At 35.8% G+C, this 21,254-nt stretch overlaps 2 protein-coding genes across 4 annotated transcripts in view; one reads left to right on the forward strand and one right to left on the reverse strand.

The window, feature by feature from the left end:
* KIF2A (kinesin family member 2A) overlaps window positions 1-14,571 on the forward strand; it is a 35,012-nt gene extending 20,441 nt beyond the window's left edge. For 2 of the 3 annotated variants that reach the window (XM_085322431.1, XM_085322430.1), the window contains exons 15-19: window positions 4,666-4,733; window positions 7,856-8,006; window positions 8,233-8,334; window positions 10,036-10,171; window positions 12,064-14,571. In XM_085322431.1, coding sequence (XP_085178557.1) covers window positions 4,666-4,733; window positions 7,856-8,006; window positions 8,233-8,334; window positions 10,036-10,171; window positions 12,064-12,149 — 543 coding nt within the window. In that variant the 3' untranslated portion in view covers window positions 12,150-14,571. Of the gene's footprint in view, window positions 1-4,665; window positions 4,734-6,562; window positions 6,677-7,855; window positions 8,007-8,232; window positions 8,335-10,035; window positions 10,172-12,063 lie in introns of all 3 variants that reach the window. The other variant, XM_085322432.1, reaches the window with a different exon arrangement.
* A 969-nt stretch (window positions 14,572-15,540) lies between these two features.
* The window catches only part of DIMT1 (DIM1 rRNA methyltransferase and ribosome maturation factor), a 7,703-nt gene continuing 1,989 nt past the window's right edge, over window positions 15,541-21,254 (reverse strand). Inside the window, exons 3-13 of the mRNA XM_085322394.1 lie at window positions 21,022-21,168; window positions 20,154-20,240; window positions 19,698-19,759; window positions 19,495-19,588; window positions 19,348-19,397; window positions 18,655-18,778; window positions 18,458-18,550; window positions 17,631-17,695; window positions 17,208-17,271; window positions 16,659-16,765; window positions 15,541-15,882 (exon numbers count right to left, since the gene is read on the reverse strand). Of these exons, the coding sequence (XP_085178520.1) occupies window positions 15,840-15,882; window positions 16,659-16,765; window positions 17,208-17,271; window positions 17,631-17,695; window positions 18,458-18,550; window positions 18,655-18,778; window positions 19,348-19,397; window positions 19,495-19,588; window positions 19,698-19,759; window positions 20,154-20,240; window positions 21,022-21,168 (936 nt within the window). The 3' untranslated portion in view covers window positions 15,541-15,839. The remainder of the gene's footprint in view (window positions 15,883-16,658; window positions 16,766-17,207; window positions 17,272-17,630; window positions 17,696-18,457; window positions 18,551-18,654; window positions 18,779-19,347; window positions 19,398-19,494; window positions 19,589-19,697; window positions 19,760-20,153; window positions 20,241-21,021; window positions 21,169-21,254) is intronic.

Here is a 21,254-nt window from a genome sequence, read left to right on the forward strand (position 1 = left end):
TCCAGATAACTTGCTCCTCTTTTATTCTTTTTATTGGCCTTTCTTATTTCTTGTTCTCGTGCTGCTTGAGGCTTTTTTGAAAGATGTCTTAATTATTTTAGACTTGTCGCTGTTGAATCAGAAATTTGGGAAAGGCTGTGTAAACTGGAAGTATACTGGTGAGAGTACAATCTTTAAATGTCAAAGGCAGATATAGAGTTGGTATTAAAGGCATCAGAATATGCTAAATCCTATTAAGGCAGAGAGTAATTGGAGTAGATGGGATGAATAGTTGTGTATATATGTATTTGCATCAGTATGAAAAGCAGAAGTCTTCTCTCAGATGGTGGAAAGAACAGATAAAAGCACTGATTTTCAAGTGATTTTATTTGTATATTCATAATGTTCTTATCGAAGTGTGGACTGTCAGTAGTGAACAGCAGCTGTTGGACTTGGCTTGCATTTGTTACCTTTTGCAAACTCTTTGGAAATAGTATACAGACCACAGCTTGAAAACCACTAAGTTAGGGCAGCCTGATCTTCTATTTAACTATTAAGTATGGTCCTAATTTGAAAATAGTGGTAAAATTACATTTTTGGTTCATCTTCTGTTCTCTGTCAGTACTGTGGTTGGTGGTCCTTCAGTTTTCTCATGAAAATGTGGAATTGTTTTCTTCCCGTTGAGACAAAACTTTATGAATGCTGTTCTGAATCAGAAAGCTAAACTCTGGCTAATCTCTGGCTGATGTATCCATACTACTGAAAAAGATGTGTCCAGCCTGTCTGGAGTTACACTCTATACATACAAGTATCAGCACTTGTGAATCATTTGCAAGTTCTCACCATCACTTGTTCTAACAAAATGTCTCTGTTTTTTGAAGCTTTTTTTTTTTGTTTAATTATTACTTTTCTTAGTTGTGCTGTTTAAATTCATTAAGAGTGCCATCAAGAAAAATCCATGATCAGTTCTGGTGTTTAGTTCCAAATAAAACTTTTATTCCTTTATTGTATATTCAGTATTATACTGAATCAAGGAGAAAAAGTTGCTTCTGAAAGTGAGTGGAAGTACAAATGAATTATTTTTAATGTTCTCACTCACATAACTGTAATTGCTTTACAATTAAGAATAAGAAAATCCTTTAATTTTGAGATGTTACTTTCAGTTCATTCTTCCTATTATTTTTTCATGGAGTTTCTCAGTAACAGGGCAATCTGTGGTGTTCTGCTTTTAGTGTGTAAATTCAATTTTTATTAAGAATTTTGTTAGTGAAGTTTTTTCTCAAGATACTGATTTGGGGAAGAATACTTTGTTGATTATGCTGAATTATGGTTGAAAGACAGGAAGAAGGCAAGGATGGAAAGAAAAGGAAGGAAAGAAGGAAAAGAAGGGAAAAAAACCTACTATACATTTTTAAAGTTGCTTGAATTGAATTCTCACATTTGCAGCACTTGCTCCTGCAATAACTAGATGTAGAAAGAAGCTCTAAGAGTCTAAGAGATCTGACAGGTTTCTGAGCAGTATATGTTGAACTGAGAGATGGGTGGGGGAGATTTAGACTAGAATTATCTCCAGTCGTCCCTGGCTCCCCAGAAAGAGGGGAGGTGTTCTACCCTCTGGTGATCATGTGCTGGGAATAGTGGATCCTCATCCTCAGTGTCCATCTTCTGAGTCTTCTCTTTCCCCTTTTATCAAGACAATTTCTTTAGCCTTCCACTGGGTATTTACAGTTGTCCTTTTGTCACGCTGTGCCTGGCTTTTAGGCACGTTCATGTTTCAGTTTTATGTAATATGCAGGTAAAAAATGTGACTGAAGAAACGTATGATGAAAGAAAATGGCAAATCTTAGTGGTTTATAATCGCTAGAGCTAAATAGTATTTTACTGAGTTAAAAGACTATTTATCCTGCAGGTGCACTGGCTGCTTGTTTGCTGTAGAGCCATTTAATTAACTGTGGTGTTTGGAACTTCAGAAAATGCAAACTAGTTTAATAATGAGTAGTTTCATTACAGATTTCTAAAGTTCACTCTAGAGATCACTGCTATATTCTTTAGAATAGTGTCTACTTTATAAGAGGGGAATTACAGCGTGGAAGAACTTTCTGGGTACAATACTATTACAAGGTAGAATGTAGATAATAATAGTATTTCTTTCAAATATTTTAGCCTGTTACAGGCAACATAAGTTAAAGAGACTGCAGTACAGGAATATTACTTAATTGGAGAATATTGCTTATTGAACATTTTATTGAACACGTAAGATAACTCATCAAAATCTGACCCCTTTTGATATGCTGTAGTGCTCTATCAGTGGGAAAACATTTATTGTAAAGTGATTCCTTACCAGGAGCAAGCTCTGGTATGGTATTCTAATGTGCTGTTAGACATCTTGCAAATACGTTTTTCGATACGGAAAGCATATAAAATGATATAGTAAGAACTTGTACTTTTAACTTTCTAACAGGTTCTTGAAGTGTGGTGGTATAAAATATCTTTTGGGTGTTTTTCACTTGCTTTCCAATGTAACAATCTTTTAAGTGTGATGTTTCAGTCAAAAAAATTCCTTTGTAATTTCTACACTTAATTCTTATCTGACTTTGCCCTTTATAGTTGAATGACTTCCTATTACAATTTTAAAAGTTACATCTTTGAGGATGGAGCATTCACCTCTATAAAATTGGTTAAAATTAAAGTTAAGGTAGAAACTAGTTTTTGAAAATAACTTCCATGTGAACAGTTAAGAATAGAATCTGTTAGATTCTAAAGAACTCCAGAGACACACAGTCAGCATAAATGTGTTGTTTTGGATTTTCTTAGTTGTTGCAATTTCACTAAAGCTCTTGTCCTTAAATAGTTTCAAAGACTATTTTGGTTTTTTTTTAAACAGTTACATAATAGGTAGTCTCTCCATGAAATTTGGAAATTTGCTGTAGTATAAATTGCATCCTTTTTTCGGTAATGTATCATCAGCTGAAATCTTCAAGGTAGCTACATAGAATAGGTTTATTTTTTAATAAAATGGTATCATACCATTGACCTGCTGCAGTTGTTGAAGTTCCAGACCCCTCGACCTCCAGGCTGAGCTGCTTGGAGACTTCAGCGTCCCAAAAGGGACGTTGTTCCCACTGTGATGACTAATAAGCAATATTGGCACATTCAAATTAGAAAGAATGGTAAGTACTGGTATTAAAGATACTGTTGAGCATAGATGGTGCTGCTTTCTCCATCTTTCTCATCTGGAATTATGAATTAGGATATAAGCCAAGGAGAAATTTCTGGCTTCCTGTCCTTTTTGTCCTTGGATTGTTGGAGCATAAGGATATGTGTTTTAGTGGACATTGCCATTCAACAGACTGAATCATGTGCACAGAATTCCCTCGCTTGAGGACATGTCCACACAGCAGATAACACATTGAATTTCACTTTCCTGTAGCGACTGCTCCTTATGTGCTTGAAGAAGTTGCAAAGTCCCCCTGATGTTATGATGGTTCCATGTGTCATGTACTTTGAACATTAAACGAATGGAAGAGTTTCATGAAATGCACTTTTCATGTAATAATGACTCTGGAAGGATTTTAGGAACTTGTAGATTTTGTTGAAATTTTTATAAAGAAATACGTAATCATGCGATCATTTTACGTCTACATTTCTTCTTGTTTTCATTAGTAATTGGTGCATACCAGCATTAGAGGTTTAAACTTAGTATATGTGGTAGCAGCTCTTTAGACTTTCTAACCCCCTCCCACCCCATATTTTTCCTTTCTCCTCAGTAGCAGAAATTCCTCTCAGGATGACTACCTCTGCTCTTGTACAGTAATGTCAGCAGCAGGATGAAAGAGAAGACCAGGATTATCTAATCTCCATCAGTTTAAGTCTCCTGATGCTGTGCTGCCAGAAAAAAAATGTTAGCATGTAGGATCATAGAAGTGGTTGTCTTGGGTAGTGCCTTTATGGCCCTTCTGAAGGGAGCACAGATGAAAAAATTGGACTGCTGAGAGAAGCTAGGACAAATAATGATGCCTCTGTTACCTGATCACAGTTGTTATTTTTGCTGGGTGCTGAAAAGAAGGTGAGATCTCCAGGGTATTTTATTTAACTGGAAAAGGAAAGACTGATAGACKCCAGATACGTTTGGTACTTAATTGCTTATCAAGTATTTACAGATAGTTTCAAGTTCATGGAAAAAAAATCAGGAAAATACTTAAACACATGCTTAACTTTAATGTTAATAAGTACTGTTCTGGACTGTGGCCAAAGTAGATCTCTTAAATCAGCATGAAGTATGCTTGAATGGAAAACAGCTTTCAAAGACTGAAAAAAAAAATATGGTAATTGCTTCCAGGATCCATTATAAGTTGCATAGTTCCCTTATTGAGGGGTCTTATTTTTTTCAATTGGAGATACTACATTTACATATTATGTTACCAAGACTGTCAGGTGGGGGAAATTGACTGAAATTTCCTTGAATTCTTAATGTCCTGGATGTGGTTAAAAAAAATTAAACTGAAGCTTTGACTTGACACCTCTCTTCTTGAGGTGTCATTTTATTAGAACATCTGTATGTTGTAGACAATTTTTTGTAGATGATCTCATATGAAATTGGAGATAAAAAAATAAACTTAATTTGAATTCATCTACCCTTTAATCTCCAGAAAAATGATTTATTAACTTGTGGGTTGTTTTCTGCAGATCGCTACAATTTCTCCAGGAATGGCATCATGTGAAAACACTCTAAATACATTGAGATACGCAAATAGGTATGGGAAATACTATTACTTATAACTATACTAGCTGTTGATCTCTGAAATTTGGGCTACTGTTCCTCTGTGACATGTAATTATTTTAGCTACTTCAATAATTGTACTGTATTTGCATTTCTTAATAAAATTTAGATCAGAAGACTCATCAGGGCACATACTTGATTTAATTTGTCACTTTTTACAACCATTACATCAGAATCAATAGAAATTCCATTTAAGCCATTATCCAAAGATGAATATGGTGTGAAAAGCAAGGAATGTAGAAAGTACCCTTACTGTTTTGCCCCTGCTCTGCAGCCATCACCTCTTGGATTAGAGGTGGTTGGCTTTCATGATGAATCCCTAGAGTGTCTGCCAAGATAACAGTGGTAGATAGTCATTGGGATTTCCTGGAGTGTCTGCTGAGATACCTGTCTGTAATGTACTTTCTTACCCCCTTAGAATCTCATGGAATTGCCAAGCTCTTTTATATCTACCAAGTGTATTTATCAAATATATGTGTTTACCAAGCATACTATGAAGTATATTTATATATCAAGTATTCTTATCAAACTCTGCAATTTTATACTTCCTAAGTTCAGGCAAATACGTAAGTAAGGARTCAGTTAATCAAACAGTGACTTTGTAATCAGTGTAGGGAAATCAGCACCTTCAGAGGTTGATTGATCATCTTTGAGTTTTGTACTGCTCTSTGAAAGCATTGGCCTTTCTCTAGTGGTTACAAAAGGAGCCTTCCCCAGCTGGAATTCTCCTTAGTCTAATGCCTGCTGGGAGAGGGTCAGGTCCCTATGTGCTTGCAGTCAGAAATGCCCAGAGTTTTCCAGCAAGACACAGAGATTTTCCCCCCCTCCCCTGCTTTTTGCTGCAAAGAACAAAGGAGGAAAACAGGCATCTTAGCCATTGGAAATCCTGGTTTTGACAGAAAATACTGCCACCTAGTGTCGTGGTATTGAGTTTTCTTGCCTGAGACAAATTATGATAAGGCCTGAACTGCCGGACTGAGCTGCATCTGCTACTGCTTGTCTGGGGACCTCCACTAATTGGCCAAAAGGGACTGATAGGAAGGCTTACAGCAGGCCTCCTCCTAGCAGCTGTGTGTGTTTGTGTCTGGATCGAGGAAGGTAATAGCARATCTGTCCCACTTAGACTGGTCTGTGTGACTTTGTTACAAGGTGGTAGTGGGTCTAATGCGAAAGATGGGTTTCAGACATACAGCTAGTATTGGTGACCACTTCAAAAAAAATAAATACCTGTTTCTAGTATGCTATATAGTTATGCTGAAACTGTTTCTTTCCCTCAATATTACCTTTGTATGTTGTTACATAGTAGATGCCTATCACTGTGAAGTTACCTCACGTGTTTTGTTCACTGTTTTAACTTTTCCTAGCAATATATTATTTTCATAATAAAATGAATTTTTAGGTGCTGAGTACTGGTGTGTGGGCAGTGTAAGATACCGGGCAGTATATAATTTAAAGTATTAGAACTGTAATGGTTTGGTGTTTTGAAAGGAGCAATTAATGGAATACTGAATATAGACCAAATTTTATTAACTACACTAACTGAAATCTGGAATTACTCCTCTGAAAACATTTCTATTATAGTTTCCTGCAAAAAGCAGCACTAGTTTTGTTAAATTTTGTTAGTGGTCTGTAACTCAAATTTGCCTGTTCAAATATGCTGACTCTCCCTTGTTTATGTTTCAATTTAAAAATAATTAGTTTTCTTGTTATGCTATTAAAGACAAGTACTGAACAGAGTTGTCATTTTAACTGTCTTTACGAGAACATTTTCTTTTAATTTGCTGCTGTATTTTGCTGCTGCAGAGTAAAGGAATTCGGAATTAGTCCTTCGGACATTCCCTTCTCACAGGGTAGTGGCAGTCGCTCTGATCTCTCTCCTTCCTATGAGTATGACGACTTTTCTCCTTCAGTCACCAGGTCTACTTCATTCTATACATGGAATCTTTATTTTTAAGTTTTCTGTTTGGCTATCTAATCTTACAGACCAACCTTTCATTAGTCCCCTTGCCTTGAGTCACACATACTTCGTTTTTATTTTGTTTGGCAGGTGATGGTTCTGCATGATCTGCAATCATCTTCTCATTTTTTTTGTTCACTCTCCTCAAACATCCATACTTTTTATCCAGGCTCGCTATTTTTCCTCATACATTCAAAAAATGATGATGTCACCTTTGTACATTTAGTGGACTGAACTGTGACAAGTCTGTATTTAAAATAATCTGAATATATCTTTTTTGCTACTTAATTAAAAATAAAAGGAATTTTAATACATACATACTTTTGAAACATTTAGTCATTCCAAAGGTGAATGAAATATAGTTTCCATGTTGTTTTTTTAAAAAAAGCTACTTTAAACTTTTTTCCCTTTAAATATGAAGAATTTATTTTAATACTTGCTATAATTTCAGACTTTGTGTCTGCTTCATAAACTTACTTTTAAATTGACTTTTTTTTTCCTGAATCATATCATCAGTCTCTTAAACAATTTTTGTTCTGCAAGAGTCTAACATTTTAATAAAATATTTTCAGCTTTGACTTTTTTTTTAGTTAAAATGTGTATTCGTACACTAGGTTACTTGATTGAAAATTATTATTTTCTTCAGAATTCTTGAGGGCTTTGCTTATGACAGCTAATAGGGTACTGATTTTTTTTTTCTTTAAAGCAAAATTGTCTGCACAGAGAAAGAAAGATGGTCAGATTTAGGGTACTGAGTATTTGAACTTGTCCTTACAATTTTCAGATACTGTCCACCTTTTAAAGAGATGTTAACATTGAAGATTTGAATACTTTTCCCTTCTTTGTCAATTGTCAATAACTTTGTCAATAACGAGTAAAATTTCAATCAAAATCAGTCAAAGATTTCAGTTAAAAATTGCCTTTTCCATTAATCCATCTATAATAGTTGAAATTCAATAGACCATGCTTTTTAGGAATCCTTTTGGCATTGAAAGTACATTAAATTTTGAAGCTGACATCATCATCCTTATTAAATGAAGTAAATTGCATATAAACCCAAAGAGCTTTTTTTTTTTTTCGTTGTGACTATTTTGTGCGGGAAGTTGCTAATTTAAAAATGAAATATTTTCTGATTGTAGAGTGAAGGAACTGACAGTTGATCCTAGTGCTGCAGGAGATACCCGTCCAATTATACACCATGCTCCAAATCAGATTGATGACTTAGAGACACAGTGGGGTGTAGGGAGCTCTCCTCAGAGGGATGATCTCAAACTACTTTGTGAACAAAACGTGAGTGGTTTACAGCATTACATATAAAGAGGTGATGATAARTACAATGGTAGAACTACACCAGTGTGATGTGTATTTGTAGCCCATTAGCAGTATCATTAAGTAAATACAGCATGATGCTTCACCATTTCATGTATTATGTTTATTCCCAGGCAAATAAAAACGTTTATTCGAGTTATTCAAGACAAAGTTCTTCTAGGGTAACAAACTTAACTATTGTTTTTAGGAAGAGGAGGTTTCTCCACAATTGTTTACTTTCCATGAAGCTGTGTCGCAGATGGTAGAAATGGAAGAGCAAGTTGTTGAAGACCACAGAGCTGTCTTTCAGGTACAAGATGGAACTCTGTGTTGTTCTATACTATCCAGGAATTCAGGTTTCCACAAGAAAAGTACAGACTCTTAAGATACAGAATAACATCTGGTAATTCTGCTGCAGTCAAACAGAGATTTCTAAATTGTTTTATTACATTAAGCCCACTGTAGCAAACAAGCAGGAACCAATTTAGAGCCATAACCACCACTCTTCATGCTGGTGGTAAAAAAAAAAATAGAAGCGTATTTTTCAGGCATCCTCAAAATCTACTAAAATTTTCCTTTTCTTCTCATAAGCTTTCTAAATGGATTACGTTCATCATAAGAAAAGTTCCTTTTTCCTTTAGTGATGAGCTATTTTCTGTTTTAGTCCTTTTCTAGCATTAGTGACTGTGTTTAGTAGTTGCAAGAAGCTTTTTCAGATTGGTCCTGAATTTTCAATTTCACTGTCTAATCTGTGACAATATTCCTACACCAAAGTGGAAAATTAACAATAATGTTTCAATCAGTGACATTTTTGTTGACAGTATGGTCACCTCCCTCTGAGATACTATGTCTCTCTAGAAGAGACAGAAGTATTTCTAGCTGCCTGTTTGCTTRCTTTGTAGAAATGTAAGTAAGGGTTTCTTCCTGCTGCTAGTCAGAGTCTTTGAAAGTGATACTGACAACACATTCAGAGAGTAAGTTGTAATAAAAATAAATGTAAATTACTAGTTTTAGGAAGGAAATGCAAGTTGCTTCTATTTGTAACCTTAAAGCCTTAAAGGCAGGCTGTCCTTTTGGCGTGTCTGCTGCAAGAGAACAGTAGTACATGAAACCTGTAGGGAATGCACACATCTCCTCARTTAAGGCATCTAACTTAGTTGAACATTAATGTGTTTATGTAATAGAGTAGGATGCTAAATAACACATTTTAGAGCAGATGTAGAGATTTAGTAATTATAAAACACGAGCCCTGAAGCTAGTGCATGAGTTTGATGTTACTGCCTGTCTGTGTCCATCTGGCCTTCTGCTGGAGATCGCAGCTCCTCAGAGCARTCAGCAGCAGGAAGTGTGTCCAAGGCTCAGCTCCCTTAGTTCACAGCATAGCTTGTTAGTTTATAGCATGTGTGAAGGTGGACTGCATCAATACATGGTCTATGGGCTGTGCCAGGCAGAAGTTCTTACCATGACAAAAATATCTTAAAATAAATCAATAGTGCTCTAGACATGCTTGGATCAGTTATCCTGATCATAGCTTTGCATTATTCTATAAGTGTTAAGCTCCTGCTGGTATTCTTATTTGCTTCAAGACTTTTCCCCTTGCCCCTTCCCTCCTTGTCCCCCCTTCTTTCTCCTATTTGCCCTTTCTCCCTTTCTTCTCATACTCAAAACTGAAACTTGGTTTCAGAGTTTGGTACCTGCCTAACAGGGCATAACAGTGACATAGAGTTCTGTTCTCTGGGTTTCTTAGTCTCACATCCAATGTTCTAAATCTTACCTAATATTCTAAATTTGAAGAGAACTGGGATAGCTGAGGTTAACCTGTGGCTGATATGGCCATTGGAATGAAGAAACTATGTAGAGAACGTAAAAGTATGCTGAATACTTTTATATAGAAAACATACAAGTGTGCTGAAATTATAACAAGGATTCATTTTATGGAGTAATTTAGCTATTTGTTTTGAAATTTATATCTTTGTCAGTGTATTTAATTGTTTCTTTACCATTTGTCTAGGAATCTATTAGATGGCTTGAAGATGAAAAAGCTCTTCTTGAGATGACAGAAGAAGTAGACTATGATGTGGATTCTTATGCTACCCAACTTGAAGCAATTCTTGAGCAAAAAATTGATATTCTGACCGAACTTCGAGGTAGACTGATTTTAATCACTTCTGTGTGCGTTATTAGCAAAAGAGTATGGTTATGTTTCCCTTAAGCTGTCCTGTAATGTCCTATGGAAGGAGCAGTTGTTCTGCTGCCTGCAAGCAAGTTCACATGTTTGTTCAGTTCATCCTTGTTTAAAGGGAAGGCCTCTGCTGTATCTCTAGGAAGTACAAACTTGATCCTGCAGATTTCTTTTTCTTTGTTACAAAACGATAAAAGATGGGAAAAAAATACAAAAGGACTGTAGAAAAAAGAAAAAAAGGGGGCAAGGGTACAAGAAAAAAGACAAAATGAAGCAGCGAGGAACAGGTAGTAGGAACACCCAGTTCCTGCTGTGTTGCACTCTCTAATGTGGCAGGGAGGGTGAGGTCATTTTTCAGTCTGTATCAAGTCCTTAATAGCTTGATTATTAGCCTGCCTTTTTCTTCATCAGCCTTCCTTCCGGCATTTTGTCTACCTCTCTTTGCTGAAAACAAATCACAGATAATTTTTAGTGCCCAGAGTTGACCCTTCAGGATGTCGGCTTGGTACTTCATTCAGATGAATGGGACTATATGTAGTCTTCCTTCTGATTTTACATTCTGTATCTCCTTGGATTGTAGCATGCATACTACATTGGTGAAAACTGAAGGGGTTGTGGATTTAGTTTTTTGTTGTTGTTGGAACCATGTTAGAAAGCACCTTAAAAGATAAAATTTTAGATTATATTCAGTTGAAGTATTTGTTGTAAGTTAGAAGAATACTTCAAATAAATCAGATGTGGCTTGCTTACACTGTAAGTGTATATTGGCCACTGTATACTTTAGCAAAGAATTGGAGGTACGTTGCTTTTTATGAACTAGATGATGGCTTCCACTTCACAGTAAGACCATTTGAGACACCAGCAGTGGCAAAACACCAGTTTGACTCCTTTGGTCTTTATAAATTATTAGATACTGCTTTTTAAAAGAGGTACTGGAGGCGAAGGCTGTTTAGGAGAACCTTGCTTCTTTACAGTCGGTGTGATACATACATAGCTTTACAGGAGAGAAGAACTTTAAGTCAACAATTTTTTTGCACAGCAGCATTTATGTTCTGTTCAGGGCACATAACAGTTACTGAATGTTTCAGCTTTGATTCCTGTCATTTTGGGACTGATTCCTTTACAGTTTAATTTTGGTTTTGCTGTTCCCATTCTTGAGCCTATTACAGCGGAATAGGAAGGAGAGGAATAGAAATGTGAAAGAATGCCATACTCCCTTTCTCAGGTTTTGCCAATTCTTATCTTGGGAATGTTTATCTATTTATGGTGAATATCTTAAAATTTTATTTATTATATTTATATTTTATATATATATAAAAAATATATATATTATATAATATATATATATATTTATTTTATATGAATGCTTTTCTACATTAATGGTAAAATATAGGAGAATAGAATCTACTCAGCTGGGTTTTAGAATGTACAGGAGTGACAGATTGTACACCTAAATACTATTTTGGATGCTTTAAGGGTGGTTTGGAAGCTGCTGAGAAGGAGATGGAAGTATGCYGTGTAATCTGTAAGTTAGAAGCAGAATGTAAATGTGAGCAGGTTACATGCTGAGACTACAACTGTGCAGTTTCTAAATCTGTCCTGCCTAGAGACAGGAGAAGCATCTAGGAAGGGACTGAGTTGCTAAGCAACTTGTTTGTATGGTGAGTATTGAATTTAAGCCTATCTCAATCCTCTTGTAGTTTGTAGCCTCAGCATTTTTTTTTTTTTTTTGGTAGCAGAGTGTTCTTTGTTGTGCATTAGGGCAGGAATGTGGAACATCAATGCTTGGTTGCAAGATCTGTGTTGAGCACAAGCACATCAATACTCATTCTCTCTCTTTTTTTTTTTTCATTAAAGATAAAGTGAAATCTTTCCGGGCAGCTCTACAAGAGGAGGAACAGGCCAGTAAACAGATCAATCCGAAAAGACCACGTGCCCTTTGAAATGGGCTTTTGCTGCTAAAGGAATCCACGAAACTGCTGTAGCACACATTTGTTACAAAACCCAGTGGCTGTAAGAACTCAACTACTTGAAAGTGTAAAAACTTTAGAAATGTCTGTGGAAATGTCCTGTTTCTTATTCACCTGAATGACATTTTCAGTTTTGTGTGAAATGCTCCTATGATGTCTACAAAATGCTTCTAGACCAGACAGCACAACCATGCAGGGTTCAGATCTGTGAAGCACTTTGTTTAAAATATTTCATTTATTCAAATTGTGAATTTTATGTTTTGGAAATATTTGCCATGTTTTTAATAATGAAGTAAAACTGTGGCCATTAAAAATGTCACAGTATTTCCTTTTAACTATGTTCAGTTTTGCTACAAAACCAGCTGTGCAGTTTTAAATTGTGTTTGCGTGCATGCACACCTCACTAGTGGTTGTACATAACTTCTCTTCTACAGATGGCTGTGCTCACCTTTTCCCATTCTGTGCCTTGATGAAGGCTACTTAACCCTAAACATCCTCTTTTATGAAGCACAGCCTTAATAAACAACATTCCTTATTTGTCAATGTAAATTACTCTTAGTGTGTGTACATTTTTAATGTGTTTTGAGACTTTTTTTTTTGGTGGCTAGTTCATTTCACAGGATGTGCCATATCATTTGAACAGGAACTGCAAGAGCTGTTACAGTGGACAAACAGCTGGACATTCCATCCTCCTTGTAAAAATCTGGAATCTAGATTTATTTGAATACCATAAAGAGTGGCTATATAATTCTAACATTTTCTCTGTAAAAAAAAAAAGAAAAAGAAAAAAAAGAAAAAAAATATAAATTAGTTGATGTATAATAAAAGGTAATGTTAAAGTACTGAAGAGAGTTGTATCTTAGGGTAATGCAGATATACAATATGTGGTATAGTGTGATAATGCTGTCAGAATAAAGGTGCAGTCTGACCTCTACATACAGTTTGGATAACTGTCAGAGTTCAGGGATCCTGCTAAAGAAATCCATAGTACCCTTTTACATACTGTTAAAATTTGGCTTTTGATGCATGACAGACTTACATGTACATTAACTGTAGTTTGCAGGTAGTTGAGTAGTTCTGTTGCTTTAAAGAAAGTAGCTAATACCTATTTTTCCTTTTGTGCAGTGCCAGCAGCTAAAAAGTGAGGTGAAATTACATTATTTGAGGATTTGCACAGTACTTCTACCTAGTGCTAATAGAAATCCCAGAAGTACCCGAATTCTCACAAATTGTGCCATGTGTGTTGGCACTTTTTAGGTGGTGGCACTCATGTTATTTTTTGCAAGTCTGTATCCCMGAAAGATTGACCTTTCCTGTAAGAACTTCTTGTCAAATGAAGAATTGTAGACCTCTCTAGGAGTTCTCCCTGTTTCCAGGAGTTTGTATCAGCAGACTTTCCCTTGGAACTTTTTAAAAAGCACTTTTGGAATATAAGCCTGTTTGTGCCAGGGCTGGAGGGAAATTAAGGGAAGGCAGTGAAAAGAGAGTTAAATGAGCCAGGAATTCTCGTAGTGTTTAATGTTTGTATCTCCCATAGGAAGGTAGGCTATGGGAAGCTTTTGTCACATCATGGTTTAAAAAAAAAAAAAAGCAAAAAACCTCTTATGTGTAAACATGAAAACTGAAACAACCATGTAGATTTTACACAATGTGTTTAATAAATTAAGCTATTAAAATGAATTACAGATGGGAATTTACTTCTATGCAAGTTATATTTTGCTTTGGGAAGGGTTTTAAGGGTTTGTAAACATATCTGAGTTACATTTTGCAAAATATTTCAAAGGCCTCTGATTTCAGAATGATTATTTACTTTTGGAAATGACCATTCTGTGCAAGCTTGTAATTTAGGAAGAAGTTCCCTGAAGCATTTTGCTGACCGTAGTAACTGTAGATAGTACAGTTACTTTTTAAATCCTCCAAAGGAAGAGAGGCAGTTAAGAGTTCAGGAGCTTTTTACTAAGCTTTTTAAATAATCTATCTAGTCCTGTCAAGCAGCAGATATAAAACTGTGCCTCTAGCAGGAGCGATGTTAAGAAACAGGCTGTGTTACAGGCCTGTGCTATAAAGATGAGCTCAACACCAATACTGAAACAGTGAGAATTTAGATACGAAAGTAACATGGCTCTTTGTGGCACTTCATGTCCTGCAGCCCATTGCTATGATGGACTGGTATTACTTGAATTGGACACAGAAGAGCATTTGTTTTTGATCCTGTAAAAGCATTTGAAAGTATTTTGAGAAGTGTGACCCAGATCTCTACCATGTGTTTCTTCTATATTGGTCTTGGCATATTTCTGTGCCTACTTATCATCATTCATAAATGTATTCTGTATGCAGGGAAGTAGCACTAGAATCATGACATTATAAATTAAATGAGCATTTCAGTTTTCCAAGCCACGGTTTCAGGATGTCTGCAAATTCAAGCAGATGCTCCTGAATCAGTGACTCAAGTATGAATGTTTCCTTGCATCACTGGTTAGACTTGAAAAAAATGAAATTAATTTTGGAGAAGATTTTTGCTAATCTCATGCCTTTTCTCTATATGCTATTGTATTTATTGAAGGACATATGCCATATATAAAACAAATACGTCATGTTCATTAGTACAGAGTCATGCCTTCACCCTGGCATCATAGCACAGAGTTAATCTTTTTCTGAATCCTAAGACAGAACAAAGTGGATTTTTTTTAAATGGTTGTTATACAGAGTTAATACAATCTTCCTTAGGTAAACTTTCCCGTTACCTTGGTAACAAAGATATAGTTCAAACTATATTGAGATACTTCAGCGAGTGTTTTTAATCAGACACAGGAATGCACTGCGTTGAAGTCCATTAAAAGCTCTGATCTATGCTGAAACTCCCCATTGTCTTGAATGGCAAAGTAGATTTCTCAATTATCAATTTAAGCTGCCCCCCCCYTTTTTTTTTGACAAGAAAACTTCTGTCCTTGCCTATGAGTGCTGATCACCTGGTACTTTACTGCTGTTTCCTAGAACAGGTTGATGGCGGTGAGGAAAGGCTAAAGAAGTTGGACAGTGGTAATTTTAGGTAACCTCAGTAACATTTTTGTAACCAAAACTAAGCCCAGAAGATGCCCTTTGTTTCTGAAAAACATACTGAGATTTCTGCAAGAGAAGCAGGAAGCAGGTTACTAAACAGACTTGGATTGCTTGTACCTATCAAAGCACAAATGGAAAAGACAAGCATTTCAAATAAAAAGAAACTGTTTAAGTATACTTAAAAACAAACAAATGAAATGGCTATAAATCTGGGGKTTTTTTGCTCAAATGAGAAGTCAGAGTTGTACTGTGAATACTGCAAGAATATCCAGAGATGTAAGTCCATGAACAGAGAACACAAATCTCAGTTACGACAGCATCGACCAACGTGTCAGTAGGATATATTTAAAAATATGCAGTCACGTGGAAGTCCAACACCCCACTTTGGTCCTGAAAGAATTTAACACTCTTAAAATACAGAGCAGCAGCTTCTTCCTGTTATCTGTAATAAAATTGAATGTAATGTTCTTAAAAAGACTCAGAATATGCATGCCATATTCTGCATGTTGCTTTTGCAAAGAGATATTGTCCCACTGCAGTCACTCTGGCTTCAGTAAGACTTAATGACAAAATATGGAGTATCTTTCATTCTTCTGAGAGAACCTATGAGAAATGGATGCCTTCTGAATTGAAGCCATGCAGTAGTCTGGAGAAAAAAAAAAGAAAAATTCATGTTACAGTTTCTACTGATCTAGACTTCAGATAAAATCATTTCCAAGCCACTCTGGTAAAAGAACCTAGGACAAAGAAAACAAGCAGTCATAAAAATCTATTGTTGCTGTTCAGCTGCTATGAAGAATTGTTACAAAGCATATATCAGAGATTATTAGCAAGTTGTACAGTTTAAAAATGCAGATACATTTCTAATGCAATTATAATACTGTATCCTACCAAGTTTACTACATTTCTTGAAAGAACAGTAGCATAGAGGAACAGCTAGGAATTTTATCTTGAATTAGAATACGATTGCTATTGCCAATTAAATTAACTGACCAGAAGGAAGARCAGAATACAGTAGTTAATTACACACCTAACATTTCCAAATTATACTGTAGGTTAAGGCCTGATTCTCAAAACAGACAGAAAGGGAAGGGCTGTGCAAGTCAGAGAAGTTTATAATAACCAGTTTTGGTATTAAACCCATTTTTAGAGATGATGTAGGTGTGTACATAAATCATAAAAATAGGGATGTTAAGCTAGTTGCTTCTCCAGACTAAGCAGTTAAAATACAGATAAGGTTTACATAGAGGATATAAGTTTTCCTTTGTCTTTCAGGACTAGAAGCAAAAAATATGTGGTATTCAGAGAGCAGGAAGTATAGTACTATTACTACCTAACACAGGAAAAATCTGCTCTGATAGATACAGATTCAGATAGAACTTGAAAAAGCTTAAAAGGAAGGCAGAGAGAAAACAGATTTACCTAATAAAGTCATCTATATCCATAGAACGGGCTCGTTTTTCAGAGTAACCTGTATTTTTTAAGACTGTCTGTATTTTCTCTGCAATTTTGAAATTTTCTGGTATTTCCTGTCAATAGAAGATAAGATACAAATTAGTTTTTTATTCATAGCATATAAAAAGGTTAAAATTAGTTTAAATTTAGTCAATTCTTTTCCTCTTTTAGAAGAGTTTTTGTTTCAAGTGATCTAATAAGTTCTCTTTTTTTTCCCTTTAAGGATTAATACATACTTATGCCTGGATTTTTATACCTCAACTCATTCACTGTAAATGAATTGCCAAGTGTGGCCAAAGAATGCATTAACAATATCCTCAGTTTTTATTTTTTGCACCATATTTTAGAAACACTCTTAGATTTTTCTTCAAAGAACAGAGTTAAATTCATCCCTACCCCAGCTCTTCTGGAAAAGCCTTAACATTTTAAGCCATGCTGATTTTTCACTCTTACAAATATTAGTGTTTGGGTCACACTGCACAGAAATAGAATTTAATACATTAAAAAGGCACTTACTGTATTATGTAAGGAACAATGAATTCGGTAATTATGATCCAACAACTGCTCTACAGCACTTGATCTGAAAGAAATGCAAGTCTAGAATGAAAACTGATTTTTAATTATTTCTTTTGACTTGAGTAGTTGTTAGTCCTCACTCTAAGAAGAAACTGTATTGAGTTATAGAGCTGTTAATTTGAAACAGCTGCCTCGTATGAAGAGTTTTCTTCTAAAGGTTTCACTTTAGAAGAGTTTCTAACACCAGCATAAGTTCTTTGTTATTATTTATCTCAGACTGTTCCAGCATCTGYATTACAAACCTCTATGAACAGAACTCATTTCAGAACAATATAACACTACAAGGCATTTTCAAAAAAAGAAATGGTTAACTAGACAGACTCCAAAGCTTTGAAAAGCTGACCTCTAACAGAATTTACTTACTTGAATGCTGCAGAGAGTGTCTTGTTTTTCCTAACAAAGGCTATCCTTACCAGACCATCCCATTCCTGAAATTAAAAAGCATGCACTATTTACTGAAAGGAGTACATGGCTCCTACAAAAAGTTCAGAAAAAACACTACTGACAATCTCACAACAGTAACATGAAGAAAATAATCTTTTTAGGAAAACACCTTTCTAACCAATAAGAAGGCAGCACTGTCTTATGCCCAGCAATCTAAGTAGAGGAGAAAATACATCACCCACAAAGACTTTTGAAATGCTCTTTTTTTTGTGGATGAGCACTATTGGACAGATCGTATGTGCTGAGGACAGGTAGTTCAAGAAAATCTGACTGAATTTGGGCTAGGCTGAAATGGTCTTGAAGATCAAATCATTTTAAAGTTAAGAAAACTATCATGTAACATCTGTCTTCTAAGACTGTACACAATCATCTGAAGGTAAGAGTTCTTATAGACACTCTTTTGCTCATAAGCAACAATCACATCATCAGCTAGAGCAGTCTCTTTCAGATAGGATAGGATGGAAAAGATATTATTACTAGTAACTCTCCAGTTGACATGGAGATGGTACCTTTGAAGTGTTCGAAGAAAAGCTGCACCTTTACCTGAAGAATGTGCCATTATCAGCTGTGTCCTAATGCAAACCTGATGAAATGGGGATAAGTATTTTGGAATTCTGTAAATGTCAATGGATTGCTGGTACTGAGTAAACTACTGTGAAGACAGCCTGCCTAAGAAATGAAATGAAAAATTAAGTACTACTATTGCTATGTTACTAGATATGGTTATTAGAATATATGGTTATCACCTGAAAGTTGATAGGTGGTGGTGGGTTCTTTGGCTCTATTCTGACAACACTGGATTCAACTTTAGGAGGGGGCCTGAAGTTGTTCTTTCCAACCTGTTAATCAGGAGAAGTTAGGCAGCTGTATAAGTTAGCAGCACATCCTCACATTCTTAACAAACACCACAACATTCTCTAAGTGCTAACGCAGAATGACATACCTTCATCAGATGGTCCACACGAGCTAGTAACTGAGTATTAATAGAGAGTCTACAGTATAGTTTAGTCCCTGGTTTTGCAACCAAACGAAGTGCAAATTCCCGTTGAAACATAAGTATTGCACACCTGAGAATTACAGAAATGAGCAAATGAATTCTATGTCTTCTCAGCTTTTAAGTCAAAAGCCAATTAAATGCAGCTTTCCCCTCAACATTTAGAGGAATAGAAGTCCGATATACATGCACACTCTGCCTTAATCACCTCAGTACTATCAGTAAAATTAGGAAGTCAGTGAGAGAAATMAAGAACTGCTGACATACTGAACTACATACAGAAGTACCTGGCCAATTATATTTTTAAAATGATCAGACAATACAAACTATCCTAGCTTCAATTTCACCACCTTTACTTCCTAAGGTAGGAAGGCATTTGAAATGCTAGATGCCCTGTTTATCTCCAGAATAACAATTAGTTATAGTGTGAAGAGATGCAAATCCTGTTTTCATCAGTTGGACTCACTAATGCCAAGACTGAATTTTCTCATGCTTAATACTTCAGTAARCTAATTTCCAGATGTTGGCAACTTAATATTATAGAAAGCTTTTGGYGTGGATCTGATCCACAGAGGAGATAACTTATGAAGTAAATAACCTGATTTGGAATTTTCAGTTAGAAAGATCTATTCTTCCATATACCTGAAGAAAGGTCTATGAAGCAACAACTTGAAAACAAAGGGTGAAGAAATCTGAGGAAAAGAATAATATCATTAGTATGCCTTCTGAGCAATTATCATTAAAAATAAAATAAAATAAAATGTCATGCTTAGATTGTTTTGTCCATACCTGATAAGGCAAGTTAGCTACACATGCATCAAAGAATGGTAAGTCTGTTTTCAACACATCTCCAATTTTGATCTCCAGTTTGTTTGCCAGACACCTGTGGGGAAAATAGACAGTGGTTATCTTCCAGTYGGCATGATGCTGAAGTTTTGGCCAAAACAAGTGGGCTGCTTTAARCAATCACTGTTTCCACTGTTGGTACTTACGTGCCCTGGACTCTCTTCTGAAGTTCACCCACGAGTCTAGGGTCAATTTCACAAGCAATAACCTGAAAACAAAGTATATATTTGCAATTTTCTACATGAACTCCTAACCAGGATTATAACTTCAGTTGCAAGAAACTGTAGATAACTACTGCTAAAAAAAAATAAATAATTCTTACGTATTTCTTGTTAGGCTATGCACTTTTTCCTATCACAAAACATGAAAGGCTTATCATGTAAATAGATAATAGCAATACAGTTTGCCAAAACCTTACATTATTTACACGAATATGGTCAGGCATTCCCTGGAATTATGCAAGTTTCAAGAAAAAAAATACATAAAGTGATTCTGCTTCCTTGACTCAGTTCACAGAACAGCCTCCTGTTTGCTTATAGTCTAAGCCATAATGTTTTGGATATGCTGAGTTGGGGAAGAGGCAGTGGGGAGATCACACTTACCTTTTTCACTTTCTCTAACATTTTCACTGTCAGGTTACCAGTTCCAGGGCCTACTTCCAGAATGACATCTGTACGTCGTAAGGCAGCCTGGGAACAAATGGCATTTCACCATTTTTTCCAGAACTGATTCCAAGCAATCATTTAATTTTAAAATGAAACATACACACAACTCAATAAAAGGCTAAATTCAGCTAACAGTGGTGCAAAAATACCTTTTAGAAAAGGAAGTGAGGGAAATAGTGAAAACAAGTGTGTCCTGGGCTGAACACAGAAAAATAAGCAAACCGTCTCATTTTTAAAAATGCAGCGATGTAGGAACTATAGTATATAATAAAGGTCCCTTCAAAACCATACACAAGGATACTGATTCAGGAAACAGAAAGAATTATGTCTTAAGGTGTGTCTTCCAAAGATTTCAAACTGCTGTTCAGGTGTACATGAAGCTGCTGTACAAAGTCCTCTTGACATCCTAGAAACCTGCTCACCAGTCAAACATTTCATTCATTCACCTGGTTCCCTAGCAGCACATTCAATAAAGTTCTCACCTCTAAGGCTGGCAACTATTGCATATATACACTCAAAGAAGCTGACTTTTGCCCATTACTTATACATTAATCTTTTGAATGCCTCAATATTATTTTCAAAGCTTGAGGTCAGCTGTCATATAACAACAACTGACAAAGACTACTTAGATTATTTAAAACAAATGTGTGATCCTACATAGTATTTTTTTAAAATTATGCCCTTGTTAAAGTCTTGAGTACTATTTTAGACCACATGGGAATATTTGTTTTTTTTTAAAAAAAAAAATAAAGTTCAGAGTCATACTACTGCTATAGGTGAGGTCACCAGGGCAGTAGTCACCGACCTTCTCGATGATGCTGTTCACGATGAGGGGATTTTTCAAGATGTGCTGGCCAGCTCCGGTGTTGAAGAGGATTCCTACGGTGAAGGACAACCGGAGCAGTACAGTTACTAACAGTGAAAATACATCGAGCGGGGACTTAGCAAGAAGCTTTCACATAAAGAAGTAAGGGGTCTCTAGCAGCCACTYCAGGAAACCCGCCCGTGCCCAGCCGGGATGTTCCGCTCCCGGGGCCC

Source organism: Rhea americana, unplaced genomic scaffold (assembly GCF_003343005.1).
Source record: "Rhea americana isolate MKP2758 unplaced genomic scaffold, rheAme1 scaffold_77, whole genome shotgun sequence".
NCBI classification, from domain to species: domain Eukaryota; kingdom Metazoa; phylum Chordata; class Aves; order Rheiformes; family Rheidae; genus Rhea; species Rhea americana.